At 32.4% G+C, this 23,767-nt stretch overlaps 9 protein-coding genes across 9 annotated transcripts; 3 read left to right on the top strand and 6 right to left on the bottom strand. All coding sequences in view use genetic code 12, as the record gives it.

The window, feature by feature from the left end:
• Nucleotides 1-46: 46 nt before the first annotated feature.
• Nucleotides 47-1,297, bottom strand: APR1 (proteinase A; the record flags this gene model as incomplete). The annotated part of the gene is made up of 1 exon (XM_064907420.1): nt 47-1,297. One exon carries the CDS (start codon nt 1,295-1,297, stop codon nt 47-49), a length of 1,251 nt encoding a protein of 416 aa, XP_064764037.1.
• Nucleotides 1,298-2,882: 1,585 nt separating this feature from the next.
• DFJ63DRAFT_322309 (OPT oligopeptide transporter protein-domain-containing protein) lies at nt 2,883-5,625 on the bottom strand (the record flags this gene model as incomplete). The annotated part of the gene is made up of 2 exons (XM_064907419.1): nt 2,883-3,973; nt 4,035-5,625. 2 exons carry the CDS (start codon nt 5,623-5,625, stop codon nt 2,883-2,885), a joined length of 2,682 nt encoding a protein of 893 aa, XP_064764036.1.
• A 1,698-nt stretch (nt 5,626-7,323) lies between these two features.
• On the top strand, nt 7,324-8,736 carry DFJ63DRAFT_284077 (putative carboxylic ester hydrolase; the record flags this gene model as incomplete). The annotated part of the gene is made up of 1 exon (XM_064904769.1): nt 7,324-8,736. The coding sequence occupies one exon, from the start codon at nt 7,324-7,326 to the stop codon at nt 8,734-8,736; it is 1,413 nt and encodes a 470-aa protein (XP_064764035.1).
• A 48-nt stretch (nt 8,737-8,784) lies between these two features.
• On the top strand, nt 8,785-9,282 carry DFJ63DRAFT_338418 (uncharacterized protein; the record flags this gene model as incomplete). Its single annotated transcript, XM_064908669.1, has 1 exon — nt 8,785-9,282. The coding sequence occupies exon 1, from the start codon at nt 8,812-8,814 to the stop codon at nt 9,280-9,282; it is 471 nt and encodes a 156-aa protein (XP_064764034.1). The 5' UTR covers nt 8,785-8,811.
• Nucleotides 9,283-9,453: 171 nt separating this feature from the next.
• DFJ63DRAFT_312022 (uncharacterized protein) lies at nt 9,454-10,767 on the bottom strand (the record flags this gene model as incomplete). Its single annotated transcript, XM_064905891.1, has 1 exon — nt 9,454-10,767. The coding sequence occupies one exon, from the start codon at nt 10,765-10,767 to the stop codon at nt 9,454-9,456; it is 1,314 nt and encodes a 437-aa protein (XP_064764033.1).
• A 1,480-nt stretch (nt 10,768-12,247) lies between these two features.
• Nucleotides 12,248-12,820, bottom strand: RHO2 (Rho family GTPase; the record flags this gene model as incomplete). The annotated part of the gene is made up of 1 exon (XM_064907418.1): nt 12,248-12,820. The coding sequence occupies one exon, from the start codon at nt 12,818-12,820 to the stop codon at nt 12,248-12,250; it is 573 nt and encodes a 190-aa protein (XP_064764032.1).
• An 876-nt stretch (nt 12,821-13,696) lies between these two features.
• DFJ63DRAFT_89858 (uncharacterized protein) lies at nt 13,697-17,777 on the bottom strand. The gene has a single exon (XM_064909188.1). The coding sequence runs from the start codon at nt 17,520-17,522 to the stop codon at nt 13,740-13,742; it is 3,783 nt and encodes a 1,260-aa protein (XP_064764031.1). The 5' UTR covers nt 17,523-17,777; the 3' UTR covers nt 13,697-13,739.
• A 1-nt stretch (nt 17,778) lies between these two features.
• YVC1 (Yvc1p) lies at nt 17,779-20,672 on the bottom strand. Its single transcript, XM_064909195.1, has one exon. The coding sequence runs from the start codon at nt 20,179-20,181 to the stop codon at nt 18,193-18,195; it is 1,989 nt and encodes a 662-aa protein (XP_064764030.1). The 5' UTR covers nt 20,182-20,672; the 3' UTR covers nt 17,779-18,192.
• Nucleotides 20,611-22,728, top strand: DFJ63DRAFT_90153 (M48 family metallopeptidase). Its single transcript, XM_064909200.1, has 2 exons — nt 20,611-21,047; nt 21,101-22,728. Exons 1-2 carry the CDS (start codon nt 21,039-21,041, stop codon nt 22,391-22,393), a joined length of 1,302 nt encoding a protein of 433 aa, XP_064764029.1. The 5' UTR covers nt 20,611-21,038; the 3' UTR covers nt 22,394-22,728.
• Nucleotides 22,729-23,767: the final 1,039 nt, after the last annotated feature.

Genomic DNA, 23,767 nt, shown 5'->3' with positions numbered 1-23,767 from the left:
TGATTGTTAAAAAAGAAGTGAAACCGAATTATTGATAAAATTATACCTATTTAGCAGCAGCTAAACCAACAGCATCTTTCTTTAAATCGTAAATGGAATAATATCTTCTTAAGAAAGCATCACCAACAATAGCTAAATCACCAATTGGTTTTGGGAAATCCATTGGGGTGAAAACTGAAATACATGAACCACCAACTTCTAAGATATAGTCACTAGCAGCTAAAGTAAAGTTATAACCGGCAAAGTTTAAGGTTAAATCTGGTAAAGTTTCCTTCTTTTCACATTCAATTTGGTATTGACCAGACCAAGATTTAGTAGCACCAATCTTAGCATTAATGATTTCGGCTAATGAAGATGGTAAAGTAATTAATGAAGTACCAGTATCAATAGCAGCACCAGTGTTCTTTAATTCAGCAAATTCATCACCTAAACCAATACCTTCGAATGAAACTTCCCAATAAGCCTTTCTTCTAACTGGTAACCAAGTGATTTTACCAGTAAAAGCACTGGCATCATAACCACCAAAGGTGGCTAAACCACCATCATTTTCATCTTTTTCAGTATCACCTAAGTAGAAAGCAAATTGAGGGTAATCTAATAAACCTTGATTAATGGCATTATAAATTGGTGGAATAATCTTATTAACTGAAATAGTATCATAAGCTAAACCTAAAATACCATCGAATTTACCAAATGCAAATGCTAAACCTGGTTCAGAAGTAGCTTCAGCAAAATCTTGTTTTGGAATAACTAAATCACCAATCTTTAAAGTATCTTGAGAAACATAACCTTCCATAGAACCACTACCATATTGAATGGAGAATTCAGAACCATTAGCTTTATAAGTTGAAGATGAGTCATGATCATATTTAGCATGTAAGAAACAAGCCAAAGAGGAACAATCTTGAGATGGAACCCATAAGTTAGAAGAACCAGTATCTAAGATAACTTTAAAAGGTTGAGGAGGAGAACCTAATTCAATTTCAGTGAAATATTGAGCATTTAAATAATTGGTTAAAGGAACATCATGACCACTTTTTTGAACAAATGGAACTTGAGCTTCATTTGCAGGATTAGAACCACCTAAGATAACTTGATTGGTTGGATTACCGTTAGCAGCATTAAATAAATTCAAATACTTGTTGGATAAAGCATTAGTATATTCACTAAAAGTGTTTGCATCTAAAGTATCTTCTAGTGGAACTCTCTTTAATGAAGCTGAATGTTTACCGGCGTCAACTGGTAATGCAAGTAAAGCAGTGGCAATGGTAGTTAAAAGTGATAAGGAGAACTTCATGACTAATTAGGAATGATGTAAAGTATAAGTATGAGTAATGATTATATTATCGGTCTATCTAAGCTTTATCGTCTGAGAAGGCGGGGGGGGCAAGGGCGGATAAAGGATGGAGTAAAAGGAAATGAATAAAAAGGATATTCGATGAATTGATGCAATGATGGATTGTTTGGATAGAGGATAGTATTTATATGATTGACTCAAGTAACTAACTAGAGAAGAAGTAGAAATGAAGAAGAAGAAGATGGAAATAGTTGTAATTACAAAAGAGCAATTTGTGGTAACAAAGATTGTTCAGCCTTTTTTTTCACCTACACACTATCCTGATGAAGTCACCATAGTTAAAGGATACTCCTAAAATAGTGGCAATTTAATGAGATTTCTTGTATACAGGTCGAGGTTCTCAAAATGGATGACTTGTTTACTAATTAGGAAGTGAGTTTACAGGTTATCACTTTCCAGACAAAAAATATTTGATTTACTACTAGCAAGTTTTGCATGTTACCCAAGAATTCTTGAGCTGGGGATGTTCCAAATGTAGTAGATGAAATATGAATATGGTGGTGAGTTCAACTATGGCGATAAAAAACTGCAAAATTATGATATCAACAAATTATCGAGATATTTATGTATGAAGTCGAGTATTAGTTGCATAGAAACATATTGTAATGGTGCTTTATTTCAATAGCTTGTGATGTAATATAAGGTGAATGTTGTCTTGTGATGAGAATCTGGTCACGAGGACAAAATGTCGCACCTCTTCAATCAGTATGTCGCTAGTTGGATACAAAAATAAGCTTGTCGGGATTTCAACTTTATCGCTAAAGTTGCAATGATTGTCAATGGCGAGCTTCACTGCAACAATTCTTATTTTAGTAAAGATTAGAATCATTCAATCAATGTCACAATAACTGTTTCTAGTTTCTCATAAAATAAAACTGCAATATCCCGTGGAATTTATCGGTATATATAAATAGGTTGTGAATTGCGCTTCAATATAATTACCCGCTCTTTACTACTTCAACTACTCCACTTTTCTCTTTTAATACCATGCCTTCAAAATTAAGGCTTTCATCGTGACTTGATTCTCGGGAAATGCTGAATTTTCCACGATTATGATTTCATTTTTGAAAATACTCTGAGGGAACGGCTCCCCGAATATGTATCGTAAAATGCATTATGCACTTGGATGCCAAAGGGCCTTTGTCTAAGAATTTTGAAGTTGTGCAAATTGCGAAGATATTTACTGATTCTATCTTAACTGAGGATTTTGTGATATTTTTCAAACTCTAAACTTAGACCCCACTCAATTATTAGCTAACAAGATAAGTGAGATTTATACTATGTTCATGTATAATATTGTTATATATCGTAAGAGGAATCAAAACTTATGGTATGATAAATAAATTAACGATTAAATAAAAATTAACGGCTATATGATATTCATACATTAAAGTAAAATAAATATAGAAATTAACTATAGAAAAATTTTTGCAGCAAAAAGGCAAAGATAAACACAATAAAGAATTGAACTAGATGATCAACATCCAGTGGAATAATTGAAATTAAAAGTAAAACAACAAGAAGATCATGGGAAGTGACCAATTCTTGGACCAAAGTAACCATCTGGAGCAGTAGCTGGATCAACAACAAATTGACGACCATATCCAGCATCAATACCCGAAAATGAAACGATATTACCCCACCAGTTTATATCAACCTCCTTATACTGAACAGCAAAGAATTGGATAAGTCCAGAGAAAGCAATACCTGCATGAACACCAGAAATCAAAATATAATTATACTTCTGCCACCAAGCTGGATACCTATTCTTAGCATACCACATAAAACCAATGGATAAGTAAAGACTACCCCAATAATATGTTAAATTATAAGGAGCATAAATAAGGAATCCACCAATAACAAGTGTTGGTTCGAAGTACTTCGTAAGCTTTTTTGGCCCGAATTTTTTGAAAATAAGACATGGAATTGCTAACAAGAAACCAATTAGGAAACAATATTGCAAAATTGGATATAATCCGTTGAAGACTCTCTTTGGTCCAATGACACCCCACAAGATCGAAGCACTGTAAAATGTTCTTGCCCCTGGGCAAGTAAATTTTTGCGTGTTATGAGGATCACAATAATTCTTGATACTTGAAATAGCAAAATTAAGAACTCCTAATTGTACAAAAGATGTTATGAAAACCGAAATAATCTGTGCTCTGAATAAAGCTCTTGGAGGAATCTTAACATAATGAGCCATCTTTTGATCAGTAATATAATTTTGAGCTTGCCCATCAATATTATAACCAAATGCTTTGATGAAGTTCAAAGCTAAACCATTACCTGGAAGAGCGTAACCAACAATTAATTCGACTAAAACATTAAGACCAAAAGAGAAACCAGTTCTGGCATAGACAGCAGTGATTGGAATTAAAAATATGAAATTAATACCAAGGGCGAAGAAGAGACCCCAGACAGGTGTTTCAGCAGGATAGATCTCAACACAAATAATAGCTAAAACAAGTGAAATAATTAAAATAACTATGAATGCCCAATCAGGAACTTCTGGATAGGCTGTCATCATAGTGGTATGAGGATCAGTAAAGCCTTCAAAAGTAGACTTTCTGTAATTCACAATTCCAGAATATACACCTTTAAGGGCTTTCACAGTAGCTTTATAGTTTTTTCCAAGTTCATACACCACAGCGAAAGGGTAAATAGCAAAAAAAAGCACCATAAAGTACCAAATTGGCTGCACTATAGAATGGTGGACCAATTTGTTGATACTTTGCTTCGTCAAGTAATCCATTTTCATTCAAAATGGCTGTAACAGAATATGGCTCACCAGTATTGGTAAATAAACCATTTGAATTAAGTGGTAAATATCCAGTCCATTTATAATTTGACCAGTAAACAGCAACAATACAGAAAAACGCAATTCCGGCACCAACAAAGAAGTTGATTTGATTGTATAATGGCACTATCATACCAGAGTTATTATCAAATACATTCCAATCAAATGATGCAATTGGATTTAAACCCAAACCACTAATACTACCTGTAATCATAGCAAGATTGAAATTATCTGGGGCGATCCAGGTCATCCAATTAAAATATGAAATTGCTTGGAAAAGGTAGTTTGGAATCCAGAAATATATAAACATAGCTGCAAAACTGATAAAGAAAAAATAATATTTGGAAATAGTCCAACCGTTAATATTCTCTCTCTTTTCTGGTTGCATCAAAGCTTTGTTTAAAGCAATGGTAGGTAATAATGTAGGCCAAATGGCTTCTACTGGATATACTGCAAATTTTCTCATAACACCAGCTAAACCAAAACCTAAGAAATTGTTGGATAAAATTAATAATGTTTCATAACCAAAATCAACCCATGTATTATCATAAAATACAGACATTTTTTGAACATGGATATTATATGATACGTAACTAACACCCCCAGACACAGAATAAAACAAAGTAGCTAAAAACTGTTCCTTATGGGACCATGGGCCAGGATTTAAATCAACAGTATATTTCCAGACGGTAAATTTCCATTTTGGCAAGATCTTGGCTAATAAAATACCAGTTGGATAAAGAAGGATTTGAACAACAGAAGCAGGAAGAGAGATACTTGGTTGTCTTTCTGAAAAGAATTGATTTATAAAAGCACCAGCACAAGTCCAAATAATACCTGCAATATAGACTCTAACAGTTTCAACTGGAATAGAAGGATCATCGTATGGATCAGTAACAGATCTAACTTCAGGATAAGGGGAATGATAGGCAATCAAAGCTGCTTCTAATCTAGTTTGCAAATCCAAATCAACTATTTCATGATAATCACCATCATATTTTGTTTCTTGAATTGGGCTGTCAAATGAAGAAGTAGAAGCATCCTTTTTCTCTTCCTTAATCGAATAAGACAACTTTTCTTTAATATCAGTAGAAGGTAAACTTGAAGTACTTGCTAAAGAAACCAAATTCTCTAACAAATCCAAATCAGGTGTTGGAATGTTAATATCATCTTCATGTTCAATGAGTGCTTCTTTCAAGATTTGGATTGCTTCTTCAAAATTTAAAGCCTCAATTTTTTCAATCATAAACGTTGCTTGAATTGGCAAGTTTTCTAAAGATAACAAGTGATTGAAATGTAAACGTCTTAAAATAAACCATTTTTGGTCACTAGTCAAAGTCGTTCCCACATCTCCTATTGAAATAGGATTAGAGGCAATAGCTCTCAAATCAATTTCATGATCTTCAAGGGCCAAGTGACTTCCAACACTTGTAATACTAGTTATGGCATTAACTTTTTCCGAGTCAGTCATCTTGATATAACTTTTGAATGAACCAGTTTTGTTGTATTACTACAATAATAAAGTATGATCAACTAAAAGATGTGAAATTTTGTCCGTATTTAAATATTTTGACAATTGCAGCCACTTCTTCCATCCGACATGACAAAACTAAAGTTAGAGCCATTCAATGACAACATTCAATTATAATTTAAATTATTTTCTATGGAAAAGATAGCGATAGACAAGTTACATGATTTTAGATAAGGAGGTCCATAAATTGATTTACCACAGTAACCATACAGTTTGTATGATAATTTTTAAATTTTTAGCTGCAAGACAATAAAACGGAAGAGCGCCTTAAGAAAATAAAAAATAAAACTTTATTTTATTACGTCACATGTAATAGAAAAAGCCGACTGGTAACGAATTGCGTTTTTTTAAAGCCAGTTCCACACATACCAAAGTAATCCAAATTTATTATTTGGCTTAGGGTTCGAATTATTCTAACGCCTACCTGTCAGGGCATGATCTAAATTAGTCTGTTAATTTTCTTAGTCAATAGAATGTTTCGACGGTCAATGATAAATACCAAGTCTCAAGATAAATTGAAATTGACAGGAATGGACCTGACATTGAAATCGATAAATTATTCTTGTTTATGTTCATTAGCTTTTGTCAAATTTCTTGTCAGTCTATCTTTGAAAAATAAAAAAGTGTAATATTTTGTCAAAGAATTTGCCAAGCTTCAAAAATCTTTACCAAAACTCTTTCACTGTATCGGGGAAAAAGCTTTATGCATTAAATATACAATCGTTCCGTTCATAAATATAAAAATTCGGTTAAGGCCCCAAAATGTTTAATTAAATTAAATGGCAAATCCTATCCTCTTTCATATCAAATTTAAAGTTTCGCAATAATTTTATTTAGAGTAAATTTCGCCAAGAGTGAAACTTGGGTGTATAAATTCATTCCTGCCTAAGTGCCATACGGCTCAAATTTATGATTATATTCAATTGTGGTGTTTATGGTTATATACTTATCATCTTTTTAGGTTATGTGATATATCTTGAATGTAATCGTATCTTTATCTTCATCCACTGAAGTAAGAAATTATTTGCCAATTTAAGTAAGGGTGGAACACAAAACAGCAGCCGCGACCACAACTAAAAATGAATTGGTTCTTCAATTTTTATTTTGATAACCCCAAACTGGCTGAATGTAGAACCCCCAAATTTTTATCCAACTGATAACCGCCTCTTGCAAATTAAACGAGTGGAGCCATAATCAAAAAAGTTAAATCACCAGCTAATGGAAAGGCTCTTAACACTTTGCGGTTTGAGACTCTGCTGCGATAGTTGGTCTCTTATCTAACTACTTGATAACTCAAATCAATTTTGGGGTAGGAGAAGTCATAACTGGGTCAGAGTCAGAAAACTGATAAGTGTTCTTAACGTATCACAGTATCAATACCTAACATTTAACCATTCAAACCATTGTAGAACTGTAACACAAGTTCAATAATGGATGGTACGGATTCGAGAGGTTTACGACATAATTTTAGCTACAAGATCCATACCTCAATTACATCGTAATTTTCATCAAGTTCCCGAGGAACAATACCAAATGCAGAATGCTGTGAAAATATTCATTTTAATCAAATCTTAAGAGCTGAGTTCTGTTGTTTGCAAGCGCATACGTTGGTGTTTATATTTCAAATTCACTTCAGAGATGATCGGATTAGGATGGATAAGGTCTACAGTGGATAATTATTATCCTAACAAACCTATTAAATTCATTTCTAGACTGAAAAATCAAGATCAAACAGCGAATACATCCACCTTACCAGAAATTTTACAATCAGCGGTACCAGAATTATATCAAGATAACTACTTTTACATTAATCCATTATTATCAACTGGTCATTTTCAAACTGCATATACTGCCATCAATAATTTTGAGCATATAGATCATGTCCATTATAAGCGTCGAATCTTGCCCATTGAAAATAAAACTTACAGAGTTGAAGAAGATGATATCAAATATGATCGTTGGGAAGGAAGTTCAACTGTTGCCCTTGATTATGTTGTTCCAGAGTCATTAACAGATCCTGATCATTTGAATTTCAGACCTTCATCACAAACCCATGATTTACCTCCCAGAACAGAATATCTTGATCCAGCAAAAGAATTGGATTTGATTAAGGATGATTCGAAACCATTATTAATTGCTCTTCATGGATTATCAGGGGGATCCTACGAAGCTTACATCAGAGCAGTATTATATAAGATCACTTCTGCTCCATATGACTTTGATGCTGTTGTGTTGAATTCTCGAGGCTGTGCTAATCATACTATTACATCCCCTCAATTATATAATGGTTTATGGACAAATGATTTAAGATATCTTATAAACGAGCATATAAAACCAAAATTCCCAAATAAGAGAATCTATTTAATTGGATTTTCATTAGGAGGAGCTATTTTAGCTAACTACTTAGGCCAAGAAGGTTCAAATGTTTATCCTATGATCAAAGGTAGTTGTATAGTTGGTACCCCATGGGATTTCCCTGATAGTGCTATACACTTGAGAGAAAGTTTAATCGGTCATAATGTTTATTCACCTACCATGTGTCAGAATTTATTAAAGTTATTGAATACTCATTATGAAAATGAAGGATTCTTAAAACATGATAAATTCATTAATGATTATAAGATGGATCCAAGTAAGTTCAAAGCTGTTAAATACTTGAAAGATTTTGATGATTTATTTACTTCAAAATTATTTGGATTTAACAGTGCTGATGAATATTATCGTCATGCTTCTCCTGTACAACGATTATTAAAAGTTAGAGTCCCAACTGTTATTTTATCCTCAAAGGATGATCCAATCACAGGATTCAGAACTTTACCCATCAATGAAGTTAAATTAAATCCTTATACCACCTTAGTCACAACTACTACTGGTGGTCATCTTGGTTGGTTTACTGTATCTGGTAAAAGATGGTATCCGGAACCGATTGCGAAATTGTTACTGGAATTAGATCAAAACTGGCAAGTTGGAGAAGTTGAAGATGAATTAGATTTACCTGTTGATATAGATAAGTCTTGGAAACATGATAGATTGGTCTATGGCATGTTGTAAATAAAATTTATAGTTGTATTTAATAATATATTAATCATTTAATTCAAAAAAGGAATAGTTGTGGTATTGAAAAAAATGTACAGTGCAATCGCTCACTTAAATTTTGTGTACCACAAACGCAATCATAAAATACAAACCACTAGGGAGACCATAAAACCTTCTCCAAGCAACACAGCTAGTATCAGAATGACACAACAGATACGGCAAACAGATCAATCGAATGGTCCACAGACACAGGGAGTAGCAACCAATGGCGCACATAACCACAACCACAGCCACAACTCCAATGTCAATGCTAGAAAGAATCCAGTCTATACCCCATCATTGAAATGGGTTCAACAAATTAGAGCCTTACCATCCAAACCCAATGATAGTTTACAATTAGAGTTTGTCATCGATAATCTTGATAATTCAAGGAAGTTGATTGGGCATATTAATGATTTTACGAATAATGTGGAAGAGTTTACCGATATTGTGGATGAGAGAATTAATGGTGGATTATTGCAATTGAATCAGGTTAAGTTTGAATTGGATTGGTTACAATGAGTTTTGTTATATAGATGTATAATATGTATTAATAAATGTATAGGAATAAATATACCTAGTTTCTATCACCCAGAACTAAATATAGAAGAAAAACCCAAAAATTGTCATTAAAAGAACAAATCATAAGTGAAATAAAATATAGTAATAAAATGCAAAAAATGTATTGATTAATTATGAGGTTTTTGATAAGTCTTCATTATCATTGATTTTACCTTCATAATCATCATCATCAGTGATGATGAATTCTTGAAGTGAGATTGATTCTGAGCTATCAAGATTTTGGTATTTACCTGATTCAAGATCATTATTGTTATGTTTAGCTTCTGAATGATCATCTTTATCATCTGGTTTATATCTAATGATGATAAAAGCATTGGTAATGATTAATATTATACCCAATAAACTTAATACACCGGGTAAATGACCCCAAATGGTTAAATCCCAAATTAATGCGAAACACATATTTGTATAACTCATTAAAGAAGCCTTAGCAGCTTTAACTCTTTGAACACCAGCAGTTAAAGAGAATTGCATAAAGAAACCCGAAAATCCAATCAAACAGAATAAAAGCCATTGATAACCATTAGAAGGTAATACAAATTGTAAACCTGGAATGATTAAAATAGCAACAAATGAAATGATACAACAAGTTAATGCGAAATAACTTACTGATAATAATGGATGAGCTTGCTTACCAATTTTTCTAAGAACAATGTATACGGAAGAGGCACCACAAACACCGATTAAACCAACTGCAGTAGCTAATAATCTTTTTTCTGTTGATGATGATTCAATCGATTCATCGATAGAAGTTTCTGTATCTGATTCACTTCCAAAGATGAAATGTGGTTTAGCAATTAAAATAACTCCGCCTAATGAAACTATTGAACATATAGCTTCTAAAAGTGAATATTTTTCATGTAACATTGCCCATGCTAAGAATGCAGTAACCATTGGAATTAAGAATGTGATGGCAACTGCATCACTTAATGATAAATATTGTAATGAGAAATAAAGTCCAAACACTCCGAAGAATCCAACAAATCCTCTAAGAGCTAATAATTTTCTTAAATTTCTTGGACCAAATGGAGCATCAGGAACTGATTTGGTAATGTACATATATAACAAACAACAGATATAAGTGATGAACATTCTTACTAATAAGATCTGCAAAGGATGGATAGGAACATTGAAATCTTTATCGGTGACCAATAATTTACAAGTGGTTACCATAATGGAGTTGAAAAATTGAGATAAGATAAGTAAAGATATACCCACGTTTGGTGCGATATAACTGGTATAGATAGTATCTACAAAGATAAATCTAAGTTTACCTATGATGCTATTACCATTACTGGCATTATTGTTGGTGTTGTTGATGTTGGTATTATCATGAGGAAGATCAAAATCTAACGAATCGACTGAAGTTCGATTATCCGTCGGTGAAGATCGCAGAGGGGTAGTGGTAGTATTAGGATTTGACATCAAGTTTTAGTTTGGTTAGTTGATTAGAAAGTGAGTACTGTACTAGATCAATGATATCAATTAATGGACCAAATGAATAAAAGTGAATATATAAATAGTTAATTGTAATTATCAAATTGTGGAAAGAAATGATCAAATCAGGAATAATTTTTATGCTCCAGAGATTACTTCAAAATGTATGATGGCAGCAACAGCAGCAGCAGAACCCAAGAAAAAAGAAAAAAAGAAATTTCGAAACGGATAAGAAAAAAAAATTATATTACGCTTTGCCTCCTTTTCTATTATGGTAAAATTGATAGTCAATAACTATCTGAGTGAATTATGATTAGAGGGATAACAAAGTTTATAAAACACGTCTACATTGACAAGAACGTGTATTACTCCACTTCACGAAAAATATCTCTTAGTATCATAATAGACTTATGTTATCGTTATCAATATTCAAAAGTGGTATGAGGAGAGATAGAGGCTTATATACCGTAATTCGTAACGAAGTAGAAATTAACCAATAAATCTGCAACCCACCAAGTAGTTATATCACTAATTTATTGATATGGATGGTTGACGTAAAGCCTAAGTTTTTAGCTTAATATTTAGCGTAGTAGAAGAATCGGTGTATGGGGAAAAATATTTAGTTGCAAATCCCCCTGGAAAAAATGACGCAGAATTGAAAACATCGGTACTAAGTTATCACCAACTATCATTTATCACAATAGCCTCTATGTAGATCTTTTTTTTCATGTAGATAAACACATTTGAATGGTATTTGATATTAAGAATTGCGTTTAAGTGAATGTACATATTATAATCCATCAATTAAGAAATTGGCCGAACCTGCAGCCTAATGGAGTGCTTAATAACATGACAGAACAGAATGAAGTATTTGAGCGGGGGTAAACATTACACAATGAGCTATAAAAAGTATAAATGTGTTCTGACCAGAGTATTTTACCATATCCTTCATTCTTTTTAGTGCCGTGCGATTCACCTTCATAGATTCAAGCTTTTAACTATATGCAATGTAACTTTAAAAATACGATTCACATCCTTGTTGGATTAATCCATTGAGTGGTTCATTTTGTTCAGTTGTTCATGGTATAAACTTACTCTTCCTGAAAAGACATGTTACGATCCTCACAGACTTTAGAGAGAACCAATGCAACCAAGTATATCATTGATAAGAGATAATGAGTTTTAGTAATACTAGTATTTTAGTTGATCTGATTTCTTGGCAACTAGTTATTTGATTTCTGAACTATGCCGACCAACTTTTATTCAGGAGTTCATTTATCAGTGGTTGTCATCATAGGGACATTAATCACTATTACTTTTACTCAGAATAACTACAACTCAAACAAAACTATTATAAGCTAAACATGGAGAATTGAAATTAAAATGTTAACTATAAAACAATAATAAATTAATAAATAGAAGTAAAAGTAAAGTACATGAATGTCAGAAAGGGGAAAGGCGATCATTATCATAATATGACACAGCATGAATTTTTGGGTTTAGTTTGAACTAATAGACTAGTTCTAATAGCATATTCAAAGATATCATCCACCCCTTCACCTGTCAAAGCACTGCTTTCTAAATAAGTTTTAGCCCCAATCTGTTGAGCAACTTGAGCTCCTCTTTCAGTTTGAACGAAATTAATTTGATCTTTTAAATTTAATCTTAAATCTTTCTTTAACCCAATTAAAATATATGGAGTATTAGGACAATATTTTTTAACTTCTTCAATCCATTTTGTTCGAGCAGTTTCTAATGAATCTGGGGTATCTAAAGCAAATCCAATCAATACCACATGACTATTTCTATAACTTAAAGGTCGCAATCTTTCATATTCTTCTTGACCAGCTGTATCCCATAATGCAACTTGAACCATTTTACTATCGATTCGACAATCTGTGACATAATTTTCAAATACAGTAGGATGATATTCAGTGGGGAATTCTCCTAATGTAAATACATATAATAAGGATGTTTTACCAATGGCACCATCACCCACGATGATTAATTTTCGACTTACTACTGGTGATTCAGCAGTCATGGTTTTGTTGTGGCTGGGTTGCACTTGATGGTGATGCTGATTAGATGATGAGTTTTATTATATACAAAAATTGTTTTGGATGTGAACCTTTATTAATATGATGATGAGCTAGTTCTATTATATAAACAACTCAACGAACCATTGAACGATTCGTTATGTGTAAACTGTAATAATCTGAAAATATTATTGGTGACTCAATATATAAACATACGACTCAAACACACACACACAGCAATAGAAGTATTATATTCAGATCTTGCTGATTTGAATCTCTATATCTATTTCTTCAAATCCAAGATACACACATATAACCAAATATTTATACCGCAGTCGTATCTATCGTACATATAGATACTTCCACACAGACACACTTTCTTTTAATATCTCCTGTTTCACCAAGTTACCACTGCCTGCCCAAAATCTAAAAAAAATAGGCCAAAAAATAAATGTCTGAGTCAACCCAGCAAAAAAAAAAAAGTCATTAGTTTTTAAGCAGGGCTCAGCTAAAAATAAACTTTATTTACACTAAAAAGATGTTATGAGTTATGAGTTATTTTTGCTATTGTTTGAAATTGTTAGCAATAAATTTTATAAATCCTTTAATCTTAATAGTTGGATTCAGGTTTGATACGATTCAACACCATCACCATAAGAGCAAAATAGACATTTTGGAATGTTTTATAGTGCTTTTTCCTTCTTTTTTTGACACATTTTTCATCTCTGACCTGTATGGTTACGTTTTTGTCTGTCTGATTTATTTTTATTGTTCTCGGCTTAAAAATGTCTGTCAGATGGAATCTAGATTTAGCTTTCAATTAACTATGTATGTGTGAACATATATTATTATAACTTAGATATATAAGCAAGGATTAAATACAATATAAAAAAGAGATGTAATAGCAAAGAAGAAGAGAATTCATTAGTTCCAGAAACCACGACTAGTCTGAGTCTGAGAATTAACACCATTAAGATTACCAGTATTATTGGTAGGATTGATATTTCCATTTCCTGTTCCATTACCAGTACCCCAATCAGAACCATATGGATTCATGGTCATGTTAGTTGGATTATTAATTTGATTGAAACCGGGCAATTGAAAACTATTTCTAACACCATTTGTTAATCCTGGCGGTGGACTAGTAGTTGACATTTGATTCAATGGTGGAGATGGCAACGGTTTCACTTGAACATGAGTTACATTTCCAAAATCATCTCGAACAAAATCAAATTGATAATTTCTATTAACAATATTATTCGCATGTAAAGCATTCAAAAATTGACTAATAGATAAAGTTGTACTATTAATCAACAAACTTTTAACATTCAAATAAATATCATTAATGGAAGCAAATCCAAATTCTAATTTATTGGTAGTTTTTAATAGTTGAAAGTTTTCAAATGCCAACTTCTGAATCAATTCATTATCAAAAATAGTATTTGTAGCAGGAATAGAAGTAGTAGGTATAGTCGTAGCTCCATTATTACTCAACATTGAAGGAGTATTACCCCAAAAGCCATTCGTAGTAGTAGTAGTGGTGTTTGTAGGACCATTGACACTATTATTTAATGGATTCCAAATCGAATTATTTCTGGAAGTAGCTGAACTACTGTTATTGCTTGGAATCGAAACCCCAACATTTGTTGGTATAGAACCAGATAAATGACCAGTTAATAAACTATTAGTGGTAGTAGGACTAACCCAATTCTTATTAACTGCTGCTGTATTTGTAGCAGTATTAACTGAATTATTAATCACCTGAGGACCATTTATATTAAGATTCTCTACGCCTGCAGGGATAGCAAAATCATTGAACGGACTAAAAGTGTTAGCAGCACCAAACTGATTTGTATTTGAAAATTGTTGTCCAACAATACTACCACCAACATTACCTATATTACTGATGTTAGTGGTTGAATTGAGTCTAGATTTACTTCCCCAAGGAGATGGAGCACTAGATCCAAGACCAGAGCCATTATTACCATTCAAATTAATGTTATTTACATTACCAATTTGAGGCTGCGTAGCAAGTGGACCACCGACAGTTGTTGCAGATGAATATAAGAAACTATTACGAGTGATAGGTGATGTATTAGGATTCATTAATAAATTGGAGGTGGTGTTAGGTAATAAACTAACTGGAGAAGGTGACTGTGTTTTAAGAAAGGTAGAAGGATCTATTCCATTAGCATGGTATAATTGCTCTAATAATGGATTTCGAATTGGTGAAGTAGTTGCTGTTGTTGCAGTAATGAGATTAGCTTGTCTTACTCTTTCTTCTTCCTCTGACATTAATCTTTGTTGCTCTTCTTCTTGCTGTTTGATCAATAATTCTTGTTGTTCCTTTTCCCGAGATTCTTGTTCTATTCTTTCTTGTTCTTCCTTCCGTTTCAAAAGTATTTCCTCCTTTTTCTTATCCTCCTTCTGTTTCTTTTCTAGTTCTCTCATGATACGTTCTTCTTCCATTTTCTTCTTTCTTTCCTCTTTCAATTTCTTAGCCTCTTCTTCTTTCTTCTGCTGGGCCTCTACCTTTTTCCTATGTTCTTCTTCCTTTCTCAATTTTTCTTCAGCTTTCTTTCGTTTTTCTTCTTCACGTTTAAGTTTCAATTCTTCCTTTTTCTTCATCTGTTCAGCCTTTAATTTATCCTTTTTCTCTTTTAATTCTTCTTCCTTTGCCTTTTCTTCTTCTTCTTTCTTCTTACGCTCTTCTTCTTTAGCCAATTGCTGTTGCTTCTTCTTTTCTTTAGCCTTTTCCTTTTGCTTTAACTTCTTAAGGATACGTTCTTTCTTTAAATTTTCTTCCTCCTCTAATTCTTCGATCAATTTCTGGGTACGATCTTCAGATAATTTTTCCTTGTAAGCAGTCTTTAACCTCTCTTGAAATAACTTAATGACTTGAATCAAGAACAAACGACGAGCTTCTTGCATTTTTTCTTCTTCTGAAATTTCACTTTCAGTATCACTTGCACTTTCATCAAGTTCGTCACCATCTTCATCGTCGTATTCTTCATCATCTTCGTCATCTTCTTCTTCATCGTCATCTTCATCTTCAAGGTCAAACTCATCATCATAATCTTCGTCATCGACGTCGTTCCAAGCGGTGTTATCCTTATGGCTATGACTATGGCTATGACTATGACTATGACTATGACTATGAATACTATTTGGAGCAGGTTTAATATCATCTTTCAATAAATCTTCTCTGATAGCTTTGGATTCAGAAAGTGATTCCATCATATCAATAAATGAATGGCCATCGTTTTTCAACAAATCTTCCGCAAAATTAGATAAACCTTCAGTTAATTGATCGCTAAACTTATTAGCCAATAACTTTTGAGTTCCAGAATCGAGTGAGCCATTAGGTGATGAAATAGCAGTAATTGCTGTATTAGAAAATAATTTTCCCATATTTTGCAAAAATGCCATACCCTTTTCTAACTGAGCTTGATCAGTCTTATGTAAGTCTCGAATAATTTCTCTCAACGATCCTGCTTTTTCTAACAACTGTATTTGATTTAGATTGTTACCATTGTTGTTATTGCTATTATTCTCGATTATTGAATTTGAAGCTTGTTTCATTTTATCAAAATCAAGACTTTCTAAAGCTTCGAATAATTTTGGATCTAGAAGCTTATGAAATATTTGTTGTTCACTAGTTAATTCAGCTTGATTCTTCTTAGCATCTTCAATAAATTTCTCAATTTCGTGTCTTATATGCTCAGGAGTTTGAGTTTGAAGCTTTTGCTTGTCAACTATAGGTTCTATCTTTGGACGGGGTATTTCTTCAACCTTTTCATGAATTATTTGCTGTTGTTGAAGTTGAGGTTCAACTTTAGGTTGTACTTTAACATTAGATTCTTGTATGGTGTTATGTTGATGTTGATGTTCTTGTTGAAGTTGGTGGTTTTGGGTTTGTTTCATTCGATGTTGTCGTTTCTGTAGCTTATGCTCTTCTTCAAGCATATGGAAACCACCAAACAAAAGACCTGGTAATGCATTCAAATCATTAATATCTTTGATTTCATGGATGAAAGATATGATATCATCGAAGTGGGTGTCATAGATAGTTTCCAATTCATCTTCAATAATATTATTTCGTCTACCACAATATTTACAAGGACAATTATTTATATTATTATTGGAGTTAGATAAACCGGTTGACAATGAATTAGTAGGATTGTTAGATGATTGGGTATTATTACCATGAGTTGATTGATTTGCCAATGATCTTGCTTCACTCTTAAAAGTAGCTAGGATAGATTCTTTATCAATCTTAACCAACTTCTTCTTTTGATCTTCATCTAATGTTTCCCAAAACAATTTCAAACTCTCCTGTTCTTCAATACTTGAACTGTTCCATATATTGGCTGATGCAGGCTGATGATTATGATAATGCTGATTGTTAGCACCATGTGTAGATGAGGTTTCTGAATATTCATCGTCTAAACTTTCAACTATTACATCACCATTGGGACCCTGTTTAATCACTCTTGATTTTGGGTATTCTTCATTCGGATCATTAATGGTGGCCTGTACATTAGCTGTAGATAACTTAGATTTACTCTTACTCTTCTTCTTCTTCTTCTTCTTATTACCGTTATTTACAACTTCATTGGGAGGTGTATTTGTTGCGTTTGATTCAGATGATTTCTCATAATCAAAATGAATATCATTACCCAGTATATATCGTGATGCCGGTTCCATAATAACTATGTACTGCTGATGATGATGCCGATGATGTTTGAATCAATTTGTTATGTATCAGATAGATGGTGTTAATTTGGTTTTGTATTTGCGGTTCTTGTTGCTTTCTTCAAAAGTATAATTCAAGATATATGGTTAGAAATTCCTCACTTGATCCTAAATTATATGATATTATCCATCCAAATAACGTTTAACTTGATCTGTACAATGATTTTATTATTAATGGCAGCCTTTTTAACTGAATACTCTATATTGAGTTTACAGCAAAAAACAAAAAATTTTTTTTGTATGGTAGTAGTTAGACGTTTGGTTTTTGCACACACTTGGTTAAAATTATCACCATTTTCTTGGACTATATGTTGGTTATAGGTTCACGCTATTTATCCATTAGAATACACGTAAACATAGATGATACTTGCTCAATGGACTGCATGAACCAGTAATAAGACGGTTAGATGGTTCCTAACAGTGTTTGTTCCAAGTCCGACACCCCATCTTGCTTGACGAACTGCATATAACTCTATTTCCCGATTTGCCGACTAAAGCAGAAGATTAAAATGTATATTAATCAAGAGAGTCTTAGATAACTATATAAAAAAAAGGTATAATCGATGTCAGAAATCGATGTCAGTAGATATAGATCTACTCCATCATGATTTGTTTCAAAAGCTTACTTTTCAGCAAGTTTCTTTTTTAATTCTTGATTTTCAGTAACAACCGCTTCGACTAAAGTGGTCAATTTATCAATCTTTGAATATAATTCATAGAATTCCCATTTTATACCTAAACGACTAGCTTCTTCAACAGGTTTGATTGCTTTATTAATATCATCATCAAACTTTTTGTAATCAATTCTAAATTCTGGATCTTGATCTTCACCTTCTCTTTGAATTCTTAAATCTTGACTAACTTCTTGATTTCTTTCTTGGATAGTATCAAATTCAGTCGAGAATCCATCAGTTAAGTCCCATTCAGCATCATATTCATTAGCATCATCAGCTAATCCTTTATATCTGTTATATTCAATTCTGTTGGCATTAGCTAATTCATCCAGAGTAATATAAGCTAATAATGGAGCATAGATAATCAACATTATAAAATAATTTAAGGTCTTGAATGTGCTTCTTGGTAATATCCAACCTAAGGGAGTAATCAAAAACTCGATTAAATTAAAAGGTGGAACATAAAGATTTGCATCTGGAGCTCTGATATATCTTAATGTCTTTTGAGCAACTAAAGCAAAATATTCATCAGTTGCATTTTCAACAATAGCAGCATATGCAGTTGAATATAAAGCAATCAAAATATTCATCAAGATAACTGTTAAAACAAATGAGTATACGTAATAAAGAACAGATGCATACGGAGGAACTAATTTTTCAACATCTTCAAAGCTTGATTCACCAATAATAGCTTTGACTAATGAAATTAAAATACGAAGAGTTGCTTCACTTTTACCATCAGAAGCATCTAAACCAAGGAAACCTTGTAAAAATCCAATAATAACCACGAATAACAACACAAAGAAATAGATTGATTCTTTCATCATAGTTTTAATAACAACAATCATAGCCCCAACAAATTGTTGAGCATCTAAGAATAATAATAATCTTGACCACATGAATGGAGCAGCACAGGAAAGGATTCTAAATGCGATTTCATCATATCTTTCTTTACTTGGTGCTGTAGTGTTTACACTGGCAATTCTGAACCCAATGGAAGTGAAAATAATGGTATACATGACATCATTGAAGGCATTCCAAAAGCCTAAATAGTAATATCCAACATGATAGAATTTAACAAGTTCATCTAAAACTGAACCTAAAGTTACCAAAAAGAACAATACTTCTGGAATATCGAAATGATCAGTTGTATTTTGATGGCCATTTAAAATTATAGTAAATAAAATTAAATAACCGATACTAACAAGGATTTCTAAAATATTTTGGTATAAAGGAGTTTTAACTCTTTCTGGATCAAAATGAGTTCTAATTAAATGTGATGCAGCACCTTTATACATGACATAAGCATGTGGGTCGGTAGATGATTGAATAATCCAACCTCTCCAAAGCCATTTAATACAACGTTGATAACCAGCTGCACCAATGACAGTGGTACTGTGCATGTCAACAGCTAATTCTAAAGCACTAACTGGAGTAGCATCAATACCATTTAAATTGATGGAATATCTATGAGTTAATAATCCAAGAAAGAGATATTCATCATTATCACAGGAGTCAATCACTTTAGCGGCTAAAATCTCAGAAGTCTTGGCTCTGAGTAAGAACAATGCATTATCACTTAATTCAAATTCAGCTAATTGCCAATACCAGCCGCAGACTCGAAGTAAACAAAACACGAGGGTAGCACGATATTTATGTGACGTGGTACCTGTTTTACCATTACCTTTCCCACCAGCAGCTTCATATACTAAATCAATGATGTTGGCATTAAGAATAGGCGAGTTAGATGAAGTGATATCTTCTTCATCAAATACAATTGGAACAACTTTATCAATTAACTTCTTTAAATTCAAACAAATTCTTAAAGTTTGTCTTGGATTAGGACAAAAAGTGTCAAAGATAGGGGATTCACTATCATTAGTGCCCTCTGCTAACAATGGAGCACTTTGTTCCAAATCAAGAGTAGCGTCTGTCATGATATACCAGCAATTGAGTAGTCTAGATAAACAGTTTCGTTAATAAAGTTGTTATTTTAGGAGTGGATCTTGGTTGGAATTTCATAAATTTGACATATCATCTCCTTTTTTCCCTACGCGTAAATACGTCAGTGAGAATGTAATTTCATCTCCATTGTTTATTCCTTATTGGATATATTAACCATACAGGATTGGACACCTACATCTCCTTGTATCGTCAAAGATTAATAAGAAAATAATGGAAATGATATTTCTCTAAAGTTTGCGATGTAGACGTTTGAACTTGTCAATTGCTTGTTATATTGCTATTTAGCCTCTCGCTGAAGCCAAATTAGAAACGAACACAAAAATATTGTGTACCTTAAAAATGATAGGGCCCTCGAGACTCTTTTAGTTCGCCATCTTCCATCGACAAATGCTGAACTACAAGAGTTCATTTCCCATACGGCCAATTAAAAAAGAAGAAAGACAAATTGGAAAGAATATCTAAAATTTCTGTTAATGAATTAACGTTTAAGAATATGATAATTTTGGGCCATAAGCACATAATTAGGGTATATATTAAAAGGGAATCTCATTTTAGGTTATTAGTTGGTTGAACGTTATAACTATGTTGATTTTTAAAACCCACCAATTACAAGGGAGCTACGTTTAGCCGTAGCATATTTCTAGGTATAATTTCTTATCTTCTCTCCACACTAACCTTAAATATTTTAAAGTTTTGTGTAACAGTAGGCAAATAACACCACTGCAAAAATTCAAAAATTGCGCTTTTTTACAGTCAGGTTTGGAGATATATAACAACTAATGTTTCCATTTTATTAGTTCTATTCTTAAATTAATTTACCAGTCATAAAATGTTGAATGTAAGTAATATATTGCCAATACAGTTACAAACAATCTTTTACTAACATCCTAGTTTTTTAATCTTTTCCAGCCTGATTGGAAATCAGTTTCTATTGCTTTCCTCTCTGCAAAATTTATGTTTGAGTCGTATTTGAAATTGAGACAACATAATATATTATCCCGTACAGTGGCACCCAGTTCATCCAATGAAGAATTAGATCAAGAGAGCTTCGAAAAGAGACAAGAATATTCTCGTGTTAAGTCTAAATATAAGTTAATTGCAGATACTTTGAAGTATTTTAGAGATTTATTTATCATTCAATCAAACTTAAATTCCATTATTTGGACAGTTAGTGGTGGTATATTAACAAATTCAAATTTCTTACCACAAACTGAGCTAAGTCAGTCTTTAATATTTTGCACTGTTTCCAAAATATTATTATTTACCTGGAAGTTACCATTTGATCTCTATTACAACTTTGTTATCGAAGAAGAATTTAACTTCAATAAGAGCACAGTTCCTGATTTACTAATAAGTTCTTTTATTCAAGAATTTGTTCAATGGGTCATTGATTTAACTATTATTTCATCTTTTATTAAACTTATTCAATATTTTGGTAGAATTCCAATCTTTCATTTAACAGCAGTCGTATGGTTGGTTTTTACTATGGGCTTTGCTATATACCCAAGGATTATTTTGCCTCTATTGTTAAAGGTTAATCCATTACCAGAAGGCGAATTGAGAAGTAAAATTGAAAAATTGGCGGAAGATAAATCTTTTCGTCTTAACAAAATTTCAGCTATCGATGGTTCATCATCAACTGCTCATACTAATGCATTAGCAGCAGGCTCACCTTGGAGTGGAACCATTGCTATATATGATAATTTTTCAGATCATCTTTCAATCGATGAAGTTGTCTCCGTGGCAGCTCATGAATTAGGACATTTGAAATTATTCCACCTTGAACAACAAAGTATATACCTCAGTATTATAGTCGGTTCTAAGCTATTGTTCATCTCGAAATTCATTGAAAATAAAAGTTTATATGAACAATTCGGATTACCAGGAGGCACAACTCCTTTTTTAATTGGATACTTGATAGCTCAAGATATATATATTCCATTAGAAGTGCTTGGAACTTTTATTGATAATTATTTAAAAAGAAAAATTGAAACTGATGCTGATTATTATTCTGCAATTGATTGCGGATTCAAAGAAACAACAGCATCAGCATTATCCAAACATCTTAAAATGAACTTATCAACTGTTTCTCTGGATTGGCTTTATTCACTTTATTTCGAGACACATCCAAGTGCTATAACAAGATTAGAAGCACTTAATGTGGCCATAAGAAAGCATTCTTAGAATCGGCAACATAAGTAAATTATTTCTGTTAGAAACATTAACAGAAGTTTATAGAAATATTTAGAAATCCATAGTCTCAATCGAAAATAGCTAATCTTTATCAACAAAAGTTGACCATCGAAATATACTTGTAATACTAAAATATTTGAATGTTAAGTAGGAATGCGCTTTTGGAAATTGTGTCAACCTCTGTGGATGTCAATTCAATTGCCACATATATGTTATAATTCGAAAGCGATCATAGAAACAGTTCAGAATTGACTTATGGAGTAAAATTCCAGAGCCATGTTTTTGAAAGGCAATTGGATGTGATGTAACTAAGTAAAAGTATTTAAGGTTTATTTTAAATATCTTGGCAAGCTATAGTACAGTAATGGGAGTAAGATTCCACGCGCAAATTTGGTTCAGGTACGTAAGCCACTTCTCTCCTTGGCTCTATGGTGTATAGAAGAAGTTCTTATTTATTGTAAGTTTTCTATTACTTTATTAATTGTGATTTATCTACATTCAGTATTGAAATCAGTAGAATAGTTACCTTATCTATCGCTTCTTATTCTGGTTCTTGGGACTACTGTAGTTGCATTAAACTGATCACTTATTGCGAAGTGTATTGAAAACAACAGTTTATACGAACAATTTGGATTTGCAGAAGGGCTAACTCCTTTATTGATGGGGTATTTTATATCTCAGGATATCCTAATTCCAATTCTGTCGTTAACAACATTTCTTCATAATTACGTGAAAAGAAAACTAGAAACTGATGCAGATTATTATTCTGCAATTGAATGTGGAGTCAAAGAAACAACCAAATCAGGATTAAGTGCTCTCTTCAAAGAGAATTCTTCACCAGTAGCTAACTGATTGGCTTTAATCACTTTATTACAATATACATCCACCCTCGCAAGAAAGATTAGAAGCTATCCAAATAGCCATTGAAAAAAATACATAGAATTTATATTAGAAAATGTAAAATGTTTTGTATAAGTTTATTTATGTCGAAAATTAAGTCGAAAATCAAATCAGAATAAATGACAAAATAGGATGTACTTTGTGACATAACTTTAAAATTTCCAAAAACGACAGGCCAAAAAAATAATAAAAGTAAAAAGAAAAAAATAATTGAGATTTCTTGACTGACTTGTTGCATAGCTGGCTTTTACAATCAAATTAGGTTGTTTGATATACGATCATATAGTATGAGGATAGATAACTGAAATTTACTATTTCAAATGAGAGCAAGTGGTGATAGATGTTGTGGATAACTAGCTAAGTCTATTATTTATTTATTTACATAGAAATGGTAGATAACGTAGATGCTGAATAAGATGAAGACAAATTGCGCTTTAATGAATGATAAGAATTTGAAAATAAGCT

This window comes from Scheffersomyces coipomensis, assembly GCF_036884675.1.
Source record: "Scheffersomyces coipomensis strain NRRL Y-17651 chromosome Unknown DFJ63scaffold_2, whole genome shotgun sequence".
Taxonomy (NCBI): Eukaryota; Fungi; Ascomycota; class Pichiomycetes; order Serinales; family Debaryomycetaceae; genus Scheffersomyces; species Scheffersomyces coipomensis.
The sequence above is the reverse complement of the archived record's forward strand: the minus strand, read 5'-3'. Positions and strand labels throughout refer to the sequence as shown.